Source organism: Megalobrama amblycephala, linkage group LG12 (genome assembly GCF_018812025.1).
Source record: "Megalobrama amblycephala isolate DHTTF-2021 linkage group LG12, ASM1881202v1, whole genome shotgun sequence".
Lineage (NCBI taxonomy): Eukaryota > Metazoa > Chordata > Actinopteri > Cypriniformes > Xenocyprididae > Megalobrama > Megalobrama amblycephala.
The window spans coordinates 35714060-35738784 of NC_063055.1; the positions used below are offsets into that span (position 1 = coordinate 35714060).

Below are 24725 nucleotides of genomic sequence, written 5' to 3' on the forward strand. Positions count from 1 at the left end.
CTTGTTGCTTCACAGAACTTTATGAGGAAGACTTCTACTTGTAGTAGCATATAATAAAATCGGAGTTATGACAGATACGTTAGAATGACTTGAGCACGTTCTAATTGTTCTAATAACTTTTCAGCTCAATGCTTCTAATGTAAAATGTTCTCTTCAAACCGGAGAAACGCACATACATGCACACAATTCCACCGGGTATCGCATCTGATCTGTAAGAACTGCTTCGCTATTTTTACTGCTGCAGTTTGGCCCTGCATTCTGATGTGTCTTGGCACAGAAAGAAAGAAAGAAAGAAAAAGAAAATAACAGATAAAAAAAAAAAAAATAAATAAGCCAGAAGCTGTTTTTGTATGTATTCTTTCTTAAAAACAATAGTTCTCATACCATGTGTGCTTCAGAAATGAGGAGGGACCTTGAACAGAACCTGATATTACAGAACCTGATAAAACTCAACATTTACACTCTCCAATCAGAAATCTAACCTATCAGCACTGTAATATTTCCCTTCTTCAGTTACGTTGAGAGAGGTTAAGAGGTACAAACTAACTCGTGTACACAATTCTGACATTCTGCCATTTCCATGCATTATTCAAGACAATAATGCCAACGTATACATTCAGAATGTTTAGCTTTCGGCAAATTTCAGCAGTATGTAGATGAGTTTTATGGATCAATATTTGGTTTGTATCATTACCGTTTTGCACCCAGGATAAATATTGCATTTATTTATATTTTTTTTAACTCAGATGCAAGAGCTATAACCTGCTGAACTTTTTCAATATTGCCTATAAGGAGCTGCATTTTTAATTAAAGAACTGTCACATTAATGCTCAAATTATTTATTTAATTCTTCAGAATCCAAAATAATCCTTAAATACCACTATTGTATTAATTATTCACGCATGACCTCGCCACTGCAAAAAAAAAAAAAAAAATGGAATTCTGCCAGATGATACGTTGCAGAAATGGTTTGCCAAAGATGGCGAGAGCCTATCAAGAGTATGACATGGAAGATGTAATTTTTTTTGTGACAACGTAAGCCAAGTGAGGTGTGTGAGATTTAATTTTACATTTGTTAAACATAACTGTAGTAAACTAAATGGTAGTGTTACATATCAAATGATTTGATTTGTATGCATAGTTTGCTTATAAGGTAATGAGATACACAGGTTTTCCTTTGTTGTTTTTTTTCACCAAATAATCTTACTGTTTATTCATTTATTAAACACATCATTCAGTGTGTCCGCAAGTCATCATTTGCAATGTTGCATTAATAACAGTTAATATTTGAGACTTTAAAGAAATGCTGAAGAATGCATCACATTTGACACTGTCAATACTCAAGTTTTCCTGCACACACACACCTACACACACACACACACACACACTTAAAAAAACATTCTGCACAATGTACACAGTCACAATCTCAAAAACAAAAAAGAAAGAAAGAAAGAAAAATGTAAACACCCTTTGTTTCAACATTCAGTCAATGGAAAATCTAAGTATTAGCACACACACACACACACACACACACACACACACACACACACACACACACACACACACAAGCACAGACAAACATTGTAATACTGAAAGACATTGCTTTGTACATTCCAAGTAGAAAACATGTAGTAATATGTTTGTATAATTATCTGTACAAAACCCCCTCTCGTTCTTATCGTTAATATTCAGAATCTCTAGGCATGATCCAGATATGAGTAACCGTGGAGATACCACATTACGGTGCTGCCCCTGAGAGCAGTATAAATGTCTAAACTGTACCCATCCAAAAACATCTTGAATGGCATGCATATAGCAGGCAGGCCTCAGCCGGTAAAAATGCAAAACAATGACTCCTAAGATCAATCCTGCCCAGTGGTGATGCTCGCAGGCAAGCATTACCATAATTTTGGCTGATTTCGTTTTTGAAAACCGTGTGTACATGTGTGTTCAAATGCGTGCTGAATATATAATGTGCATAAAAAGGGACCCGATGAAAAAATATTGGAAGATGAAAGCAGGAAACACAACTGTCCAGGAAAACAATGACAATAAGGACAACAAAAGGACAATTTTCACATAAAATAAAGTGTTAACTCTCATTGACAGTCTGCATGGTTCGAATTGGATGCATATTGCTGTGGGTCTTTTCAATCTTTTCAGTACTAGCAAAGACTTGATACTAGATGCATGCAGGGATACAGGCAGCAAAAAGAGAAAGGAAAATGTTTGGATCGGATCACAGCAGAACTGCAGGCTTGGCCCTTTTGTGCACTAAATTAAGCGAAAGGCCACAGCTGTGTCTTAATTTCATCTCTAGAAAGTAAACTTGTGAAAGTGAGCCAGACTATTTTATTGTTGTTGTTGTTGTTGTTGTTTTTCTTTTTTATTGCACTGAAAGTCCGTTGCTGATAACAAACGGCATTCGCATCCCTTAATTGTACAGAAGGGATTTCCAAATATTAAGATAATGCAACAGACTTTTAAAGTCCACCTGAAACTCAGTCTCCTTGAGCCTTCAGAGCTCACAGGCTTTCCCCAAATCAACATCTGAAATGAAGTTATTAGGTTAATACAAACAATTTTTTTTTTTTTGCTGTATTTAAATACATTTGGCACATTCTGTTGAAAAACAACAACAATAACAACACAGAAACATTAAATAATTAACAATCATTTAAAAAAAGACTGCAAAACATTAAGCAAATGAAAGTGCACTTTTATCTGACAAACCAATATACAAGAAAAAAAAAAAAATGTAAAAAATGAAAAGACTAAAAATCTCAAGAGATTGCTCTGGTCCCCAGAGCTAAGAGTTGAACCCTTCTGACTGCGCTGCATCTGTAAGTGCTCTTTCTGTGGATTGACCTGACTGCTTCAACCATCATCTTTGACGCCCTCTCCCTCCTATCCACGCACCACTAGTCCACTCATTCCCCGCTCGTTTGACCTAAAACAATAGTGGCTACAGAAACATGCCACCATGATCAATGAAAACCGTAGCAAACGGATGGATATTGTGAGAGTATAAGAGTCAAGTGTATGTAAGAGGAGAAAGAAACCATTTTATTCTCCTCGCAGTCTTACTTTGCAAGTCCATCTCATGCACAAGTGGTGACGGTCATGATATTGGCACTGCTGGGTCCCGCGCTCCCACAGGAACTGGGAGGAGAAGTGTGGCTCCCCCCGGCCCCAGCGCTACTGCCCTTGTCCGTGGGTTTCTTGTCCTTCTGTTTCAGGTGCACCTTGGCGTGCCTCTTTCGCTCGTCGCTCCTCGCGAACTTGCGTCCGCAGAACTCGCACGAGAACGGCTTCTCGCCGGTGTGCGTACGGATGTGCGTCGTTAGGTGGTCGCTGCGACTGAAGGACCGCATGCAGATGCGGCACTGGAAGGGTTTGTGTCCCGTGTGGATGCGCAGGTGGCGCGTCAACTCGTCTGATCTCGAAAAGCGGCGGTCGCAGTTTTCCGCCGGACAGGCGTGCGGCCGCTCGTGGACGGGCGTTTTGCTCGGCCGGTTGGGGTACTTTCTTGGTCGAATGGGTTTGAGAGCAAGTGTCTGAGAGGGTTGATGGTGTTGGGAAACGTGCTGTTGCCCACCGAGAAAGCCGGGATGGATCTGTTGCTTATCCTTAAAGGCTCGAATGGTCTCGAGGGGAGTTATGGGAGGTGGGTTCACTCTAATAGGGTCCATGGTTTGGAAGGGTTTATGCTCCATTACCCCTACGTCTCCCTGGTGGTGGAAGAGGTTGTAGTCTGGGATCATGGAAAAGAGACTTCCGTCCATGCCCGGTTTGGAGGTGGTGTGGTAGTCGGAGCTCGGGTAGGGCAAAGACGAGGACGTGGCCGGGCTGTGGTGGAACGCCACCTGTTCCGGGTATATCTCTCCACAGGTCGAGTAGGCAGGAAGGGGTGGCGCATAAACCTGCTCCATGTCTGACGACTGTCCGCCCATGCTGCCGCCCGACGAAGACGTCTGGGTAGTGATGTTGCCAGGTGACGGTGACACCCCCAGGATTCCCGCACTCACCAGGCTGATGATGTTGTTGTCGGGGCACCAACCCGAGCCTCCGATGCTGCCTGATGGAGGGGTGTCGAACGCAAACTTGCCCAGGTAGGTGACGGTTTGTCCGCTTCGACCGGACTGGAAACTCCCAGAGCCGTATTGGATTTCTCCGCTGTTCTTCTCGCCGCCCATCCCCAAGTCCATGATATTATCTGTGTGACAGGGGGTCAGAATGGACACGTCAATTCAGCGAACACCACACCAAATAACAGTCAAAGAGTTTATGCTTGGGAAAGTGACTAGTGGAAAGTTCTGCATCTATAGAAGAAGCTTCTAGGAGTCTAGACCTAACTACCGACTTAACTTTCTCTTAACTTTATTCTCAAGTTGGTCTCAAAAACAACATCTTGGCATGCCTCTGTTAATCGCCTATCCAAAAAAAAAAAAAAAAAAAAGAGAGAAGAAAGTGAAGCACATCAGTCCAAGTGAAGGCGTGGATATTGATCTTTGACCAAATCAGAAGTGATTCAAGATTCCAGTGAATATCTCTCACCTCCCTCGCCAACTTATTGTCTTTCTATCACAAAATCTAAACGGCTGCGTATTCAGTTGTAGGACTGGAACTTATTTGGCTTCTCTGTACGACAAGATGTCACGACTGACATCACTGTTACTCTTATACGCACTCCATCTCTCTCTCTCTTTCTCTCTCTCCCACACCTTCAGTCTTTTCAGAGAGATGACACTTGACGGCTGGATCTGTTGTATTGTAGTCACTTCAATCGCTTTTAATATGTCTGACAAAAGTACGTTGTTGAACACAATGCAGTGCTGATCACAACCCATGTCTGTAAATTAAATATTTTTTATGATGGCTCTCTAAGTTTAGTCTTGTACGTGCACTTACAGTAATCGCAGCGTGTACACCAAATTGTGGCTTACGGTAGAAACAAACAGAATGAAAATTACAGATGGTCCTCGCATCTGTTCAACACACATAGGGTACGTGTGTGAAGAGATGCTGTGCTGCGTCTGAAGGAAAAGACTCACTCGGGCAAAAATCAGAGAGAAAGGGAGAAGCGTGTGTTCCACAAATAAGTCAAAAACAGGAAAAACTCTGCCTATTTATTTCATGCTATGCCTATCATTACAGGATGTGTGTGGGGATGAGTTTCACACACTTGTTGGGGATGTTTGATAGGACACTTTGTGAGGACATGAAGGGTTTGTCACCTTGACACGTTGCGATAAGCAGTCCCACAGAAGATAGCAATGAACCGTGCTTACAAAAAGTTGTCATCTAAAGTCTTAAATCTATATAAAAGAGTAAATATATATATCTCCATAAAAAAATTTATACATCACAATAGTGGGTGAGCCAATAATGTTTTCTTTCTTTTTTTATTTGCTATTTACTTATTAATATTCTGTATATTTTATTTTGATTGACTATAGTCATTTGAAGAAAAAAAAAGCTCTCCTCAAGAAATGCAATACATGTTTTGAGAAATCATTCTCAAAATATTCTTTTTTTTTATTTTCAATAACTCACGCATTTGATGAGGACTAGTTTTCAGCCTGAAGTTAACATTGATATTTCGTATTCATTTAGATATTTTAATAAACGAAACGAGGTCACTACTCTCCCGCAAGTGTGGGAAGCATAGCCTCTTTTGACCTGCAGAGTGAAAACCACATCAAGAGCTCTATGAAACTCCATCAGTATATACATCAAGAGGACGAATGATCTTATGCTTTCACTCTCGATAATAATACGATATTTCACAACTTCTCACCAGATGATTTAATGTCGCAAATTATTAACGTTTAAGAAGGCTAACGACGTTACACCAATAGAAAAACTGCTAATTCCCACGTAGAGTGTGGTATTTTTAATTGATTTATTTTCTCCTTTTTTTTTTTTTTTTTTTTTGCATCAACTATTCAAGGTTTTAGCTGAAATATTTTTATAGTTCAAAAGGTAAAATCAGCGACAATAAGAAAAACATTACGGCTATATAGAACAATTCTAACAATTTGATGACCTGCCTGGAAGGAATTCCTCACATTCTGGAACCATTTTCTTAATCAATAATCCGATTTAATTCCATCTTTTTTATTGTTCACTGGATTCTAGTCGAAAATACTGTTCCAGAAAAGTGTATAATGATTTTTTTTAGTGTGCGGAGAAAATTCAAATGATTTTAAAAAGGACAGAGTGCGCGAATAAAGAGAAAAGGACACAACGAACACGCAAAGTGAATTTCAGGTAATAAACACTTAACGACCTGAATATTTTTTAATTTAGAGGATTTTATATTTCACGTGTTTTCACGAGTGGCACGAGCTTTTTTAAGACCAGCAGCGCTCATATAAACGCCCACCTGCGCGTGTGGAGGGTCAGAAACAGGGTCAATACTGTATAAAGCACTGACTAATCAAAACCTTTAAATAATATAATTAATAAACAGAATATCTAGAACAGAATAGGATATAAGACTGGTGCAATATACGGGGACAAGCCGAAATTAAGAGTTTTCACGGAATTAAAGCGCATAGTGAAAAACGAAACGGCTTTTGAAATTATTTGATATGATTAAAATATATGAAATTTACATTTCAAGACTGTATATGCATTGGCATTGAATAACGAAGAGGTTCCGCGTGTCCCGTGACGCGTGGGCTAGGAATGATACCTATTACCTGATATTACCTGTCCACTTCACACTCTTATCACGTGACTGGAACGTTTTTACCAGGCTACTTTCACACACCTTCTTCATAAAATACAATTTGGCAACAAATTGAACGCAATCTTATCGCAGAATTCCATTGAGAAAAGGCGCGTCTAGCAGGGAATTAGTCTATAAAATCATAGCCAGTGCTCATTCTAATGTTTTGCCATAAATACATTTGATTATAATAACAATATCAATATGTAATAGCGATCTAATAAAATAATTAGGCTACTAATATGCATGCCGTTGATTATTTCTCAGTATTTGGGTAGCCTAAATGCACTACAAAATAAATCCTGATCATTTGAGAACATTTAACAATATGTACGAGGAGAGTAGCTAACCTAATTCTGAACACATTTTTTTTTTTCTTCTTTTAAATATAAAGTCTCAAATAGCAACTGTTGCAGTACCAGGAGTTCTGTTACTAAACTACCGTAACTCGTACCAGGCGCGCGTTAACAGGTGCTGCGGGGCCGAGCAGCGCGTTCTGCGGGCTTCCAGACAACTGATGCCGCATGAGAAACTCTAACCAGCCGACAACAACAACAGGTTACAAACTCCAAGAACAGCTCACTGAAAAGTGATCCAAAACTTTTTGCCCTTACCTGTATTCATCTGCGAGTAGTGCGAAATGGAGTCCGGGTTTGTGAAAATGTTCATAGAAGTGGGAATGTCTTCTTCTGGATAGAGACTGTCAGGTATGGTGTTGATTAAACTGCTCATGGTAATAGGGATCTTGTCCGCTAGTTTACCTGTCATAGCAGTTATTCAGTCTGTCATTAATGAGCACGCACAGGTGTTCCGTCCCGATCAATCTCCAGTCTTCTGAAATCTCTCTAAAAGCGGCAGAAAGAGATCTCAATCCCTTTGAAATTGTATCCAAGCGCGCGATGAAGCACCGCGCTGAGGTCTCTTCACGAGGATGAATTGTCGACTGTTTTGTGACTGATTTCTGTGAAGTGTTATTGTCTCTGGATGAGTAGAGAGATGATGTTGGTGGTGGTGATTGCACAAGTGTAGCTCTGCTCGCTCTATTGCGAGCGCAGGGAACTCCAACGCTTTCTTGTTCAACAGGGGGACGGAACAACTGCGTGACGTAGGTGACCATATATGGACACACAAAGCTAGACGGCTGCTCCACGTCACATGGAAGCTCCTCATAGTGGAACATTACAGTCGGTAGCAGAAAGATAAGTGCTCAGTGGAGCAGTGAAGGGACATTTTCATCGGTTTAGGTGACAATTGGACCCGGCGAAGAGTAAGAATATTTTTAAAGGCATATTGTGAGCATGGATTTCACTATATCTGTGAGAGCGCGTGACTGCGTAACTTTTAGGCACCACAGAAGACGCTCCTGAAGCGGCATTATACCACGAAAAAGTGCATTTACGCATTGTTTGGTGCAGAAGCCGAACGAATGCATTTGCAAATTATGTTATGAGTTATTAATAATTTAAATATAGCATTATAAATAGCCTAATGATAATAAAAAAAATAATAATAATCAATTATAAAATTAAAATGTATGCTGTCTTGACTCGAAAAGTTGAAGTCTGCAGCGATGCTGCATCATTTTGCACGAAAGCACAGTGCCGTATTTTTAATCACTTAACAACTCAGTGTAAAGATGCCATAAGAAGAGCCTTTTATTAAAGCATCATGTATAAGGGTCTTAAATAATATAATTATATACTTAAATATAATAATATAAAAAAAAAAAAAAACTGAATCCACTTTTTGCATTGTAATGTGGATTGATAAACTCTTCCAGATTAAGAGAAACATTTACATTGCTACAATCACTTGCCATTTTACACATTTGCTTTTCTTTTCTCATCTTTGATTGGTGAGCCATAGGTCTCAGATTGCACAACATAGCCTACCTTGTGTTCTTGATTCTACAAAAGGTTATTTTATTATTACAAATGCTATTTTAAGTTACTATAGCCTATTCTCAGTCAGTGTGGGTTGTCAGACTGTCTATATAAAAGGTCATAGACCCGTGAGAATAGAATATCATGAGAATGTAGTGATTAATGGAGACTGTTTTTGTGCGCAGTGGCTTGTGTTGAGAGTTAAATAAAAATAAAACCCTAAATGAATCATTTGTAAACGTCAACTAAGTGGTTTAAGCAATTGACTGCAACAGATGATCAAGAACAGAAGAAGCAACGGTAACTGAGACTGGGCTGTACAAAGGCTGTAACTGCCAGAGAGTTAATCGCGTGTAAATACTGCAGGCGCGCGGCAAATCTGTAGGCTTGGCTTTGGCCTCGAGCGCCAAGTTCGCCACTGAAGTGGAAACTCCAAATAAGGCCTTGATCCGGCCACGCCCCTCGCTGTCTGTATTTGGTTCGCAAGGTTCCGGTTTAGAGAGCTGCAAAGTGGAAAAGCGATCGGAACCCGCAGCCATTAAAGGAACCGCAGAGGGCAAAACGTCATGGGTCGTATTTCACCAATTTAGAAACCAGGGAGAAAATATCTTATCTGCGACTTTTAGAAGTAATAAAAAACTGTCCCTCGTTGCAAATGGTTGACTTTGTTTGGGGAGAATAACAGTGAAGGGGAAACACACATCTTGCCAGCCGGTGGTTCACACAAGCAGCAACACTAAAGATATATACGACCCCTGAAACAGTAGCCTGCGGTTTGTTAGGAACTTTAAATAGTTATAAAACAATATGAAAATGCTTGTTTAATTTATAAAAGTATACTAGACATGCCATGATTAAATAATATTAATATTTACAAACATGAATGAAAAAAACAACAACATTGCTATATATTACTATACATAGAAAAAAATAGAATCAGATGACATACTTGTCTGTATGTAATCCAATTAGGAGGCCATGGTGGCCCATGAGATTTCCCACGTGTCCAACTAAAATTCCTCACTCCTCATCCAAGCCAATCACAGGCACAGCGCTCCTATTACCCACCGAGAGTAGAAATCCAGGCTGCCATACATGCGCTGAAGTGCTCAGAAGATGCTGATGCAATAGACAGAGTGATGAGGTAACAATTTGTACCCGAGACCCGGTTGACATGTGTACGTCGGCCTCGAGCCTGATAAATTATGTACCAAAAATGTGTTCAAAATAATAACTTCATACCCCCCACTCCAAACCAGAGGCCGACCTCACGGTGCTGTCACAGATACAAACTTATGTACAATTACATCACAGTTATACACATACATTTTGACAGTAGATTTATCATTTAAAACCTCAAACTTGAAAAGTGTGTTTGTATATTTTTATTTAAAATAAATGCATTTTGAAATTTTGTTATGGAATACCTATTATGAAAGACATTTTTTAAGCATGACTTAAAGGGATAGTTTTTGAATGAAAAGTTGTTCTAAACCTGTATGAATTTCTTTCTTCTGCTGAATGTTTTGAAGAATATGTTGATAGGCCCCACTGACAGGTTTGGAACAACAGAATTTTCATTTTTGGGTGAACTATCCCTTTAAGTGTCTAAATACTTTTTTGGGATAAATGCACATATCCATATAAAGACAATTCATTGGACGCATTCATCCAATGAACAGCTCCCTCAATTAACCTCATCGCATCCCCAGTAATCCCCAACAACCACACGCCTGCCAAATCAACAACACTCCATTCTGAACTCTGGAATTATCCGTCTTGGCAATTGATACATAAACACTGTAGTAGTATTAGCTCACAGATATGGCCTAATGAAGTAGAAATGGAGTGTGTGGGAGGGGGGTCTGAATCATGCTGTGTTCTGGGGGCCACAATAAATAAACACAGAGACTGACACACACTCAAGGGGGACTCCAAAGGCTAAGCTCTACTCAATGGGTAAGATGCAACATGTGTGTAGGTGAGCTGCTAAAATAACGTTGTGAATCTGTCATTAGGGGATTCTAAGGGGATCTCCCCTTAACTCCCACTTTATATCCCTGATATGAATATGATTTGATCCAATCAGGATGGAAATGTGTTAAGAATGAGCCAAGAATGTTGACAATGCAACAGGCTGTCTCTAAGGCCCTGTTTACACCTGGTATTAAAGGGATAGTTCACCCAAAAATGAAAATTACCCCATGATTTATTCACCCTCAAGCCATCCTAGGTGTATATGACTATCTTCTTTCAGACGAACACAATTGGAGATATATTTAAAAAATAGCCTTGCTCTTCCAAGCTTTATAATGGTAGTGAATGGGGGGCACGATTTTGAAGCCCAGAAAAATGCATCATATAAATAATCCAGGCTCCGGGGGTTAATAAAGGCCTTCTGAAGCAAAGCGATGGGTTTGTGTAAGAAAAATATCAGGTAACACTTTATTTTAGGGTCTTTTAACTAGTTGCTTATTAGCATGCATATTACTAAAATATTGGCTGTTTATTAGTACTTATTAAGCACGTATTTATGCCTTATTCTGCATGATCATATTCTACATTATTAATCCTACCCAATACCTAAACTTAACAACTACCTTACTAACTATCAATTAGCAGAGTGTATTGAGGGAAAAGTCATGGTTAATAGTTTATATGTGTTCCCTATACTAAAGTGTTACCAAATATCCATATTTAAAACTAAAATAACTAGCTTCGGCCAGATGACCGTACACTTACTGCGCAAGTCGACTTGCGCCAAATGAGTGACCTCTGAAGCGATGTATGATGCAGGATGTAGGAGTAGAGTAAGCTTTGATGCCTCTCGCGGTTCAAACAAACTCAAGCTCCTCTTCTCTTATATTGAAATCCTCTGATATTTCTCTTAAAAAATTCTCATTTTAGACTTGGTGTGTTTGGTTTGCTCTATCCTCTGCTCTTGCACGTTCTTCATTACGTCATGAGTCGGGTCAGAGGTCACTCTTTCGCTGTAAATCGATGCGTATGGCCATCTGTCGGAAGCTAGTTATTTAAGTTTTTAAAGTTTTAAATATGGATATTTTTCTTAGAAAAACCCATCGCTTTGCTTCAGAAGGCCTTTATTAAACATCTGGAGCCATGTGGAGTACTTTTGTTATGGATGGTTGCACTTTTTTGGGCTTCAAAATCTCCAAAATCATATTTACTGCCATTATAAAGCTTGGAATAGCCAGTATATTATTTAATATAACTCCGATTGTATTCGTCTAAAAAGAAGAAAGTCGTATACACCTAGAATGGCTTGAGGGTGAGTAAATCAGGGGGTAATTTTCATTTTTGGGTGAACTATCCCTTTAAGATGTGCTTTGGTCGATCAGATCACAAGTAGATGAGGGAGACACATGGTGTTTTAATCCATCTCCTTTGTCCACTTTCAACCACTTCTGTCCTGATTTCTTCAAGGGGAGTATCTATGGGCGGGTAAATGTTTTTTTCAGATCTTTCAATCTTATGGACGAAATAAGCTCACGTAATTTACATATGAACATGAAAAGAGACGACAGAAAAAACACACGGAGAGCAGCAGCTTTCGTTTCTGCTCCACGGGAGAAAGCTGTGAGTGTGTGTTAGAAATCAGGAATGGTGAGAGAACATTGTGCTTGGTACATTTTTCATCTTCAAACCAAACTTGGGTCTTCAGCCGACAAAGTTTAAATCCTGTCTGGCTAGCGCGCTTCCCATAATGTTTACGCATTAGGTCAGTAGATGGAGAGGAGGCGGTCTTTAGTGACTGTGCAAACACACTACAAGAGCAATCCGGTCGAATGCATTTTCGGCTACCTCTGGAAGTGGTCAAAATGGACAAGCTCAAAATGTTTTAGACCCCATTTACACCTGTATTTAGCTTCATCCACTTGTGATCTGAAAATGCATCTTAATACGAGGTTACCACCAGATACCACCATATATGGTGTGGTCACATTAAATCAAATGTCTATACATTGGTATTCTTGAAAGATGTTTTCTTATGTGCTAATTTAAGTCTCTCTATTCGTGATCACTGTCCATCACCATATTTCTGTTTTATTTGAAAAGATAAAGTTAGAACAATTTCATGGAATCTGACTTATGCGGCGTCTGTTTATGTAAGTTTGATTTTGCCAATGAGAGCCCCGTCATTCATGCCAAATGAGGAAATACACACATATTTCAAATAGAATGGTGGCAGCAAGTACTGAAAAAGAGAATGGAGACTTAGTAATTTGAATATTACTTTTTATAGACCAAAATAGAGGAAGTAAACACTCTATTTCCACTGACTGAACCCATGACGTGTAACAGCACTTGTGAACACCAGTGCTGAGGCTGTCAGTGTTCATTCAACAGTGCAGAACAAAAACGTACATAACAAACAATGATTTTCATATGGCAGAAACTTGGAAACATAACCATAACCCGGCGGTTCTCAACCGTTTTGACTCCAACGCCCCTCATTGTCCACAGCAATATTTGGAGGTTGTTTTAATCCCTAATCCTTATCTAGTTTATTTACTGGATAAGAATCAAAGATAAGATTTTTCTACAATTTCTACATGCTAAAATGTTTTAGAACTTGGCATGACTAAAAATGTTTTGCTTTAATGCTTTAGCATTTTATTAATTGACATGGCTTTTCTAAGTCTAGAAATCACAAATTGAGCTTTGTTAACAATATTTTTTATTTTTGATGAAATTTCATTATTAAATCACAGCATCTGCTGGTTTCATCATGAAAACAGAAGTATTGTATTGTAAATACTGTATATCCTCACGAATAAACAGTGCACTATGGGAAGCCTGATTGTATAGTAGTCAAACGTAGAGTAATCGAGATGCGTGTTAATTAGAACTGATAAGGAGCGATTGCTGCTACACCTCAACAATGTCCATATAAAACATATGAACCGATAAGCAATATAAATCATGATGTACTTACAGAAGCCTCTGAAAATCATTTTGTTGAACATCTTTTCATCCTCCTGAAATGCCAAATCGAATCTTGAAAGACCCTGAAGTCAGGTGACAAATCGCTGATCACAAAACGAATACACTATAAATATATTCTGACATTTCTAAATGTTCCCAACGGTTACATCCTTACGTAGCCACTTTGGTGGAAAATCATTTTGACATTGCCCACACTTATCTCCACAGCACCTGATCCCAACTGTTCTTTCAGGGATGCAAAACGGACAAGGGAATTCCCTTTGCATAGGAAAACGGCGGTCTGTCAGGGCACTTTCCTATAGGGAAGCCTTTTCATGGAGTCCAGACTGGAAAAACTGCTCAACACCTGTCAAGCTCCTCTTGTTTTTATTTCCGCAACTATTGTGAGCGAGCACACTGTACAATGAATGATTGACTAGAGCATGGAACGGTTACAGGCTGAAAAAGGACTACCCTCATGCATTTTGCATGTAGGGATTCCGGGGAAGCGTTCGCTTATCCTAGATCTTGATCTCGCTAATTTTAATACGCGGCGGAAAAATACAAGGCCGCAACGAGTGTATAATCAAATTAGTTGTGTGTCTTTCCAGGCTGTGCGAGGGGCATTTCCAGTAGCTGTTCCTCGCCGCTATTATGTCCCAGAGCCGAGGCTTATTCCTATGGGCTGATAGGAAGATTATTCATATAAATTTTGGAACACTTAGATGGTACAGTGCTTATGGGACAGCATGCAAAGCAATGGTTTAACGTGTAAAATACAAGATAGTTGTAAAAATCAATGAATGGGATGGAAAAAACATTAACTTTAATAATTGTTAATTATGAATAAACAGTGTTGGGCACTTGATGCTGATGCTTATTGAGTGTGTGTTCATGGGCATGTAATAGAGTGTTGGAATCACAGAAAGTCAATGGAAAACCTTCACACACACACGTTAGGTTTTCATGTTTTATGGGGATTTTTATACTGTACAAACTGTATATTCTCTCCCCTAACCCTAAACCCTATACCCATCCCAGAAAACTTTCTGCATTTTTACAACATTTTCAGAAGACATCAGTTAGAATGGTTTATGAGCCGTTTTACTCATGAGGACCAAAAAATGATCCCACAAGGACAAGGTTTTCAGATATTGCCATCTTTGTGGGGACATTCTGGAAAAAGCAGAAAACAGCAGTCTAAAACAGCAGTTTTCGTCTTATTTATGTTTATTTAGCAAATAATCAGATGACTTTGTACCTTAGTTTGATTTAGAGTATGTTTTATATTAAAGGGGTGGTTCATTGCAATTTCAATTTTTTAACTTTAGTTAGTATATAATGTTGCTGCTTGAACATAAACAACATCTGCAAAGTTACAGCTGTGAAAGTTCAATGCAAACGGAGATATTTTCTTTTAATTCTCTGTTTAAGGACTACAACAAACGGCTGGTAGGGACTACAACAAGCTTCTTCCTAAATTAGTGACATCACTAACCCTAGAATTTACATAAACCCCGCCCCCAAGAACACACAACAAAACAGTGAGGCCATGTTACTGCATTACAGTACTAACACAAATTTATAACATGCTTTTCATGTCATAAAAGCAAGATGACAAAATGACAAGTTATAACCGTAATTAAACTAAACTATACTTGTTCTATCTTCATGCAGCATATATTCTCTGGCTCTGTAAGCATCTTACAACAGTTCCCACAGCAGCGATTTATAGATTATCATGACAGAATATGCTAATCAATGACTTTAAGATAGTTAACTCCACATCAGCTACATAAATTCATCAACTAACCGTTAAGAAGCGTCCTGCTGTATTCTACACGTTGTCACTTCTTGAGTCTCTCCATCATAGTCCGACTCCGTTTTGAACATAAAAGGCTGAACAGTTTCTGACATTTTCAGTGAGTTTGACGTAATCGGAGCTGCTAACATGAGCTCCTGAAACTCCGCCCTCTTCTTGAGAGCAGCAGCTCCTTTGCATTTAAATGGACACACAAAAAAATGTCTCTTTGCCCACCTTCAAAAAGTGACAAACTTAACATGCTATAAAAAAAAAAAAAAAAAAAAAAAAAGATCTGTGGGGTATTTTGAGCTAAATCTTCACATACACACTCTGGGGACATCAGAGACTTATTTTACATCTTGTAAAAGTGGCATTATATGACCCCTTTACTCTTTAGGGGCATATAATAACTTTGAGTTTTGTTACGACCAAGATTAGGGACCAACATAAAAAGCTGTTCAAAAGACATTATAAACAATTCGCAATGGCCAGGGCAAAAAATATCAAATTTGTTGGCAGTAAAAGTATCAAAACTATAACAAACAAAGAAAAAAACAAAACAACAAATAAACATACAAAACACAAATCAGGGGCCTGTTTCATAAAACAACTTTATCAAATAATGCAGGTTTACTTCAGTAAGCCTGATTTATTGTCAGTTGATTTGGTTCAAAATAATCAGGCTAACTGAAATAAGCCTAGCTTATTTAGTAAACTTGTTTTATGAAACTAACTAATAAATGCTAACTAATCTAAACTACAATTCAGAGTTAAACTTTCCTCACTCCTGAGGAAAAATAACAAACACAAAAGAATCTTCCGGGTCAGCTTACTTACCTATGCTTTCCCGCTATTCTAATATAGCTAAACAAACAGATCTCACTGTCCTGTACAAAAACAAAGAGGAAAACAAACTCCAAAACCACCAACAACTGGTTTCTTGAGGTAGGCCCAAATAGAGTGCCACCAGCAGCTCTTAAATAGGCAGAGGCCACAGGTGTTGGAGATAACCAGGCTCCGTCCCCATCCAATTGGCAACTATGTTCAGAAAGGAAAAAAAAAAAAACGAAACAAAAGAAAGAGCAGGGGCTCGTAACAGTTTTTACCAATTTTAGTTTTAAAACCACAAAAAAAAAAAAAAAAAAAAAAACTGATAAAAAAATGTTTGTCAATCCAGTTCACCCAAGTCTGTTCCAGTCCAGGTTTTGTTTAACCCTGCTCCAGGATGACCACTATAGCTGCCGAGTTTAACTCTAACCCTAATCAAACACACCTGAACCAGCTAATCAAGCTCTTCAGGATCACTTTGGCTGGGCCCTTAATCACTTGGAATCCCCTATGGAGTTGATTTATTATTTTTATTATTTTCCCTTACAAAATTGTTTAATGCAGCATTCTATATGTATATAGAGTTTATATATCAGTTAGAGTTTGTGGTGGGGAAAATTAAACGCAATAAGCGGTGGTGTCACAATCGTGTTGCATTGTGGTATATGGAGCTGCATGAAGTGTTCGGTCAAAATCGAGGGAGTGAGGGTCTGTCCTTATACAGTCAAACCAAAAATTATTGATATTTTTGATATATTTTTACTAGTGTGTGCAGGACACTATAGTTCATTTATGTAAGTGAGGATAGCAAAATAAAGTAAACTGTGACGTATTATACCCAAATATTCTTCATACAGTGCACTACCAGTAAAATTGATAAAAATTTGGAACCAAAAATTATTCAGACACTTTGACCTGACCATGTTTTGCTTAAGTGTTATCTGACATAATTAACATTAATATTTTCTGACACAGTTTAACTCTGAGATCTTGTCATATTTTATTACCATTTTTTTAACTATAGTGAATAAACCGTATTAATGAATGAAATGTTCAAGGTGTCTGAATAAATTTAGGTTTGACTGTAAACTTCCCTCGTCCACTTCATGAAGTGGAACGCACTTTAAAAAGGCGGCAGGGATTCCCCCAAGGGGAAGTGCTTAGGGAAGTTTGCGGGTGCTTGTCTAAAACTGAGTGAAACGCAGCCTAGATACTTCCAGGCATGTGTGTTTGGTCAGCTTGGAGCTAAACTCTACAGGACGTTGGCCCTCCAGGAACAGGATTGATTTAGCGAGTGTAAACGCTTACTCATGTTACAGTTTACAGTAACAGTCAACTTGTCCCAGAAAAATTGCACAAAATATGCAACCAAATATATATTTAATAAAATGAAACCTATATATGATCAATGTAGTATATAATATAAAATATTTAACATACATATACTTCTTTAACTTGGTTTATTAAACTGTTTAAAGTATCTGTGTGGAATTTGGCCCACTGGTGCCAAATTATATTTATATATTGCATTAATCATATTATTTATGTACTTCCATTTTTATTTTGCTTGTTTCCAGCAAATATATGTATACAATATGCAAAATGATTCACAATATTATTAATAAAAGGTTACTAGGTATTTGTGCTATTTCCTTTTGTTTGAGAATAGAAGTTGGCATGTGAAAGTGAAAGTGACATGTGAAGGCCAAGTATAGTAACCCATACTTGGAATTTGTTATCTGCATTTAACCCAGTTATTTCCTGCCAGTATTGAGAATCGAACCTGCAACCTTCAGGTTACCAGTCTGACTATGGGGAATTGATTGAATGGTTGGACGGTTGTGGTTTGCTATTGGTAGATCTCATGTGAGTGACAGGTTGTCCCGCCCCTGCACGAGGAAGCACATCATCAGAGAAGGGATTTTGATTAATGATTATGTGGGTACATAAATAATAATAAAACAGATGTGCACAGATCGATAATTTATAATACTGAAATATTCCATAATAATAATAATAAAAAAAACAAGAATTTCATGGTGACTTTAAGTGCCCTAACTGTCCCTCCAATTTAACCCCTGCCTATGACATGTGCAGTATTCACATAATAATACAAAAAATCATTTCCAGAACCTTTAACCTTTATGATGTGACCTTTACCCTCTACAATAACAAGAGATGTCTCATGGCTGATCTACTTTCACTACCTGTTGACCTTTAAAAATATTAATTAATCCAAAAATATTTGCTTATATCACTAGTGCAGCATCTCTGACCTTTAACTGCTGCAGATCCTGTAGAAGCTTGAGCAACTGAGCGTTTTTGTTGTGTGTGTGTGTGTGTGTGTGTGTGTGTGGGGAGGAGAGACCACTGAAGTCTGAGAAAATAAACAAATGCAAACAGGACAAACTGATCAATGCTCTGCTGAGTTCATGCAGGGGACATGTGAGACTCACCAAAGACTGGCTTAACCAGCACAAAGACCTGCAGGAGCCCTGTGTGTGTGTGTGTGTGTGTGTGTGTGTGTGTGTGTGTGTGTGTGTGTGTGTGTGTGTGGCGCTCGGATTTGGGGTATGTGAGATAAATGAACTTCTGATCTTCTGTGAAAGTATGAATGCATGTGAGAGTGTGCCACATCGTGTGTGTGTGTGTGTGTGTCAGATGAGACACTATTGCCTGGTCAATTAAACCACTATCTTACATTGATCATATCCACATCAAAGTACCTTCCTTAAATCCTGGCCCTTTTTTCCAGACATCTGGTGTATTGATATCAAACTGTCCTCTGAGACACAAATGCTCAACTGAAGCCGATAGTTTTTTCCAGAGAGGAGCTTTTGTGACCCAACCTTACACACCCAGGAGTGAAGCAAAGAGGGATTACATGCTATAGACATTTTGAAGCTGTTAGGATCTTCACACAACACAGCTCTACAATGCATTGTAATGATGTATTACGATGCACAATACAATTAAAGGGATAGTTCACACTAAAATGAAAATTAAGTCATAATTTACTCACCCTGGTGTTGTTTTAATACCGTATGCTGTTCTTTCTTTTGTGGGCCACAAAAGGAGAATTTTTAAAAAATGTCTCATTTGTGCTCATCCATATGAAGGCAGTGAATAGTGACCAGGACCAAGCTTTTTAAAAAAAGACCCAAAAGTATCAAAGAACAATCCCAGGCGACACGTGTCGTATATTCAAAATAACAACAAAACCTTTGCTTTCCTAAAGTAAAGAAAACAAACAGGATGCGCTTTCTGCCATCTCAGTCTCCGTGAACTTCTTACGAATACTTGTGGCACAGACATGAGACATGTCTATAAAAATCTTTGCTTATTTGATGTTAAATGCATTATACAAGTCACTTTTAAATATTTCACTGCACATTTTACAAAAAACGACAGTCTGGAAAATATGGTAATAGCCAACTATTTCGCGGACCCCTGGCTGTTGGTAATGGTCCCCAGCCCTCTTTGAGAACCGCTGCATTAAACGATAAAAATACGAGGAGTACGATATATTAGGAAGAAGAGTACACTAAACTTGTTTAAGGTATTAAAATCACAACATTATTGGGCAAGAAAGTCAAATTCCAGCATATAATTAAATATGGGTTTTATTGTATTAGCTATGCAAAAAAGGCATCGAAAAACAAAAAGCTCACTGAAAGTAAAACATACATCAACTAAAACATACATTAAATACGTGTATTAAACTGCCAAAGTCACGTGATTTCAGTAAACGAGGCTTCGTTACATCACAAGTGTTTCGAAATTTCAATGGTTCACCACTGGGGGGCGTGACTTCGGCAGTTTGATACACGCTCCGAACCACTGATTCGAAACAAAAGCTTCGAAGCTTCATGAAGCAGTGTTTTGAAATCACCCATCACTAGATATTGTTGAATAAAGTCGTTATTTTTTTTTTTTTTTTTTGTGCGCAAAAAGTATTCTCGTCGCTTTATAATATTAAGGTTGAACCACTGTAGTCACATGAACTTACGTGAACTTAAATACGTCTTGAGTATCTTTCTGGGCATTGAAAGTGTTAATTATCTTGCTGGCAATGCAGGCCTCACTGAGCCATCGGATTTCATCAAAAACATCTTAATTTGTGTTCTGAAGGTGAACGAAGGCCTTACGAGTTTGGAACGACATGAGGGTGAGTAATTAATGACAGAAATTTCATTTTTGGGTGAACTAACCCTTTAAGTTCTTCCTAATGTTGAGCTTCATTGGAAGACCTGCATGACTTCTTACAATTCAGGTTTATAATTTCCCAAAGGTTTTTAATGGCTTTAAGGTCAGGGGACTGAGGAGGACACTTGAAGATTTCAATGATGAGCATGAACATTCACATTGTGTTTGGGATTGTTATCATGTTGGAAAATACACATTTGATCTCCAAACAGATCCTCCATACTTGGCTACAATGTGTTCAGCAGGATTCCCAAGTATTTTTCAAAGTGCAACTTTGTAGATTCTTCCAACACCTTCAGCAGACATGTGTCCCCAATACCGTTACGTTTCCCCTGCAGTGCTTAATGGTGCCACACATGCATTTGATATTAAAACATGCCCGTCATCTTTTATGAGCATACCTGACACCATCCAATGATGGGTTGTTAAATATTGACTTGATAAAACTAATAAAAGGTTTCTTACAACCTCTCAATCCAGCCTCTTGTAGTTGTTGGCTTACAGTTCAAGATGAAACTCTCATCCAGGTCTTTAGAAGCAGTTTTGAGGTTTTCCATATTCAGGTGATTTTCATCCTCCTGTCAAAATGTTCACTAGTCTTCTTTGACCAGCGACAGCACTTTACATTCTGCATGATAGTGATCTCACGCTGCTTTGAAATAATTCTGTGGACATTGTGACCATTCACATCCAGCACATGAGCAATATCCAGCTCTTTCCATCTGGCCACTTTCACTAAAACCCAAAAAATAACATCTAATAATATAGCTAATACCTGTCACATACTGATTTATTGAATATAGGCTAGGAATAATGAGTGCAAGTTTGGAATGACCACTTCACCAAAAATTATATCCACACAATTCATGTTTCATTGCGTCATGACAAATGATACAATTGAAACGTGGAACGCATACATTAGTTTTACACTCCAGGCACAACTTCACGACATGCACACAATACATGAACCGGCGACAGGGTCATGGGCGGCCAAAGCTCATTGATGCACGTGGAGCGAAGGCTGGCCCGTGTGGTCCGATCCAACAGAAGAGCTGCTGTAGCTCAAATTGCTCCAGAAGTTATTGCTGGTTCTGATAGAAAGGTGTCAGAATACACAGTGCATCACAGTTTGTTGCATATGGGGCTGCATAGCTGCAGATCAGTCAGGGTGAACATGCTGACCCCTGTCCACCACCGAAAGAGCCAACAGTGGACAAGTGAGCATCAGAACTGGACCACGGAGCAATGGAAGAAGGTGGTCTGGTCTGATGAATCGCGTTTTCTTTTCTTTTCTTTTCTGTGCGTCGCTTACCTGGGGAACACAGGGCACCAGGATGCACTATGGGAAGAAGGCAAGCCGGCGGAGGCAGTGTGATGCTTTGGGCAATGTTCTGCTGGGAAACCTTGGGTCCCGCCATCCATGTGGATGTTACTTTGACACGTACCACCTACCTAACCATTGTTGCAGACCATGTACACCCATTCATGTACACTCTTTCAGCAGGATAATGCTCCTGCCACAAAACAAAAATGGTTCAGGAATGGTTTGAGGAGCACAACGAGTTTGAGGTGTTGACTTGGCCTCCAAATTCCCCAGATCTCAATCCAGTCAAGCATTTGTGGGATGTGCTGAACAAACAAGATCCAGTGCCTTGACGGGTCAGAGCTGTTTCATAATGTTATGCCTGATCGGTGTATATACGCACATTATATATACACACACACACACACACACACACACACACACACACACACACACACACACACACACACACACACACACAGTGTCCTCCACAATTATTGGCACCCTTAGTAAATATGAGCAAAGGTGGCTATGAAAATAAATCTGCATTGTTTATCCTTTTGATCTTTCATTCAAAAAATTCACAAAAATCATTAAAGTAAAACAATTGAAAATGGGGGGAAAAGCTCATTATGAAATAGATGTTTTTCTCTAGTTCACATTGGCCAGAATTATTGGCACCCAATTATTGCAACGTCCTTTTCCCAAGATAACAGCTCTGAGTCTTCACCTATAATGCCTGATGAGATGGAGAACACCTGAGGAGAGATCAGAGACCATTCCTTCATGCAGAATCTCTCCAGATCCTTCAGATTCCAGCTCCATGTTGGTGCTTCTTCTCTTCAGTTCACTCCACTCATTTTCTTTAGGGTTCAGGTCAGGGAACTGGGGAGACCATGGCAGAAGCTTCATTTTGTGCTCAGTGACACATTTTTGTGTTGGTTTTGATGTTTGTTTTGGATCATTCTCCCGATGAAAGATCCAGTCACGGCCCATTATAAGATTTCTAGCAGAAGATTGATTTTTATCTGTTGGTATTTGATAGAATCCATGATGCCATGTACCTGAACACATTGACCAGGACCTCCAGCAGAAAAATAGGCCCACAACATTAAAGATCCAGCAGTATATTTAACCGTGGGAATGGGGTACTTTTTATCCATGTGTGCACCAAACCCATCTGGTGAGTTTGCTGCCAAAAAGCTCTTTTTTTTAGTTTCATCTGACCGTAGAAGCCGGTCCTGTTTGGTCTCCTGTAGAACAGCAAGTCATGCCTGGACAATTTCATGTTCATGATCACCCTGGTGTGCTAAAAATGTAAATATGAATGGGAATATACTTCAAGTTCGAGATATTTTACTCATAAGAATTTCTAGGGGTGCCAATAATTGTGGCCAACATGTATTGGAGAAAAACATTTATTTCATAACGTGAGTTCCCCCCCCCCACTTTCAATTGTTTTACTTTGATGAAAGGTTAGAATTTTGTGAATTTTTTGAATGAAAGATCAAAACAGATTTATTTTCACAGCCACCTTTGTTCATATCTACTAAGGGTGCCAATAATTGTGGAGGGAACTGTATATATATATATATATATATATATATATATATATAATATAGGTGATTTTATAATTGCAGCTACATTTGGTGCCCAAAGTAATTTTTTATTTTTTTTCAAATGGTTATATTTTTTAAATTATTTTCATAATTTGTCACTCATTGTCACGGATCACAATATGTTACAGGCCATAACAATATAATATTTTCTGTAAAAAGTGTCTTATATAGCTGAAAATCATGATTTCTTGTTGTCCGAATTAGTGAATTTTTTCCATCGTGTATCATTGTGTAATTAAAATATTTTATTTTACTTTTATTTTGGTAATATTTTATTTAAAAAGCCCCAAATAACAATTTTCCTAATTCTACAAAATTACATTTTTTAAAAATAACTTTTATCTTATAAAAATGTGTCCATAAGTCTTGTCTCAATTCTGTTACTGTACCATACTTTGCCTCTAAATTGGTGGAATTATCTTCCACATCTATGTAAGATACAGGAAAAGATGTCATTTTCCCTCACTGATAAGATCTGAAGCACTGAAAGCTGTGTGTGTGTGTTCTCTCTGAGAAAATATTTTAATCTTAAAAAAATCTCACACCAAGAGTTATTTTGTAAAAGTCAAAAAACCACAACATCAAAAGGAGAGCAGAATTTATCACTGATCACGCAGTGGATTGGTTAAAAGTCTTTTAAATTGTGATTTCATTAGTGTCATGTGCTCTTAGCATTTATGCTAACAAGTGGAGGTTTTGGATAAAAAGTTTAAAATGGTCAATTCTGTTACTGTCAAACTCTGTTACCAGCGTAGAGTAACAATATTGGCAGCATGTAACAGAATTGACAGTAACAGAGTTGACAAACAATACTATATGTACAGTGCTCAGTGTAAATGAGTACACCCCCTTTGAAAAGTAACATTTTAAACAATATCTCAATGAACACAAAAACAATTTCCAAAATGGTGACAAGACTATGTTTAATATAACATCTGTTTAACTTATAACATGAAAGTAAGGTTAATAATATAACTTAGAGAACAAAATTTTCAGTTTTACTCAAATTAGGGTGATGAAAAAATGAGTACACGCCACTGAAAGTCTCTGAAGCAACTTTTTAGACTACAAATGTCTAATTTAACGAGAATTCAACCACAGGTGAGTCTAATTATTCATTACACAGATGTCGAGCAGACAGTTGATTATAAAAGGGTGTTAAAGGGTTAGTTCACCCAAAAACAAAAATATTAATATTATAAAGCGACGAGAATATTTTTGGTGCGCCAAAAAAAAACTAAATAACGACTTATATAGTGATGGCCGATTTCAAAACACTGCTTCAGGAAGATTCGGAGCATAATGAATCAGCGTATCAAATCATGATTCGGATCGCGTGTCAAAATGCCAAACTGCTGAAATCACGTGACTTTGGCGCTCCGAACCACTGATTCGACAC

At 38.4% G+C, this 24725-nt stretch overlaps 1 protein-coding gene across 2 annotated transcripts in view; it reads right to left on the reverse strand.

The window, feature by feature from the left end:
• Nucleotides 1-1170: 1170 nt before the first annotated feature.
• Nucleotides 1171-24725, reverse strand: part of egr3 (early growth response 3) — a 168375-nt gene continuing 144820 nt past the window's right edge. The window contains exons 1-2 of one of the 2 annotated variants that reach the window (XM_048210873.1): nucleotides 7351-7798; nucleotides 1171-4216 (exon numbers count right to left, since the gene is read on the reverse strand). In XM_048210873.1, the coding sequence (XP_048066830.1) occupies nucleotides 3102-4216; nucleotides 7351-7504 (1269 nt within the window). In that variant the 5' untranslated portion in view covers nucleotides 7505-7798 and the 3' untranslated portion in view covers nucleotides 1171-3101. Of the gene's footprint in view, nucleotides 4217-7350; nucleotides 7799-24725 lie in introns of those variants that run through there. The other variant, XM_048210872.1, reaches the window with a different exon arrangement.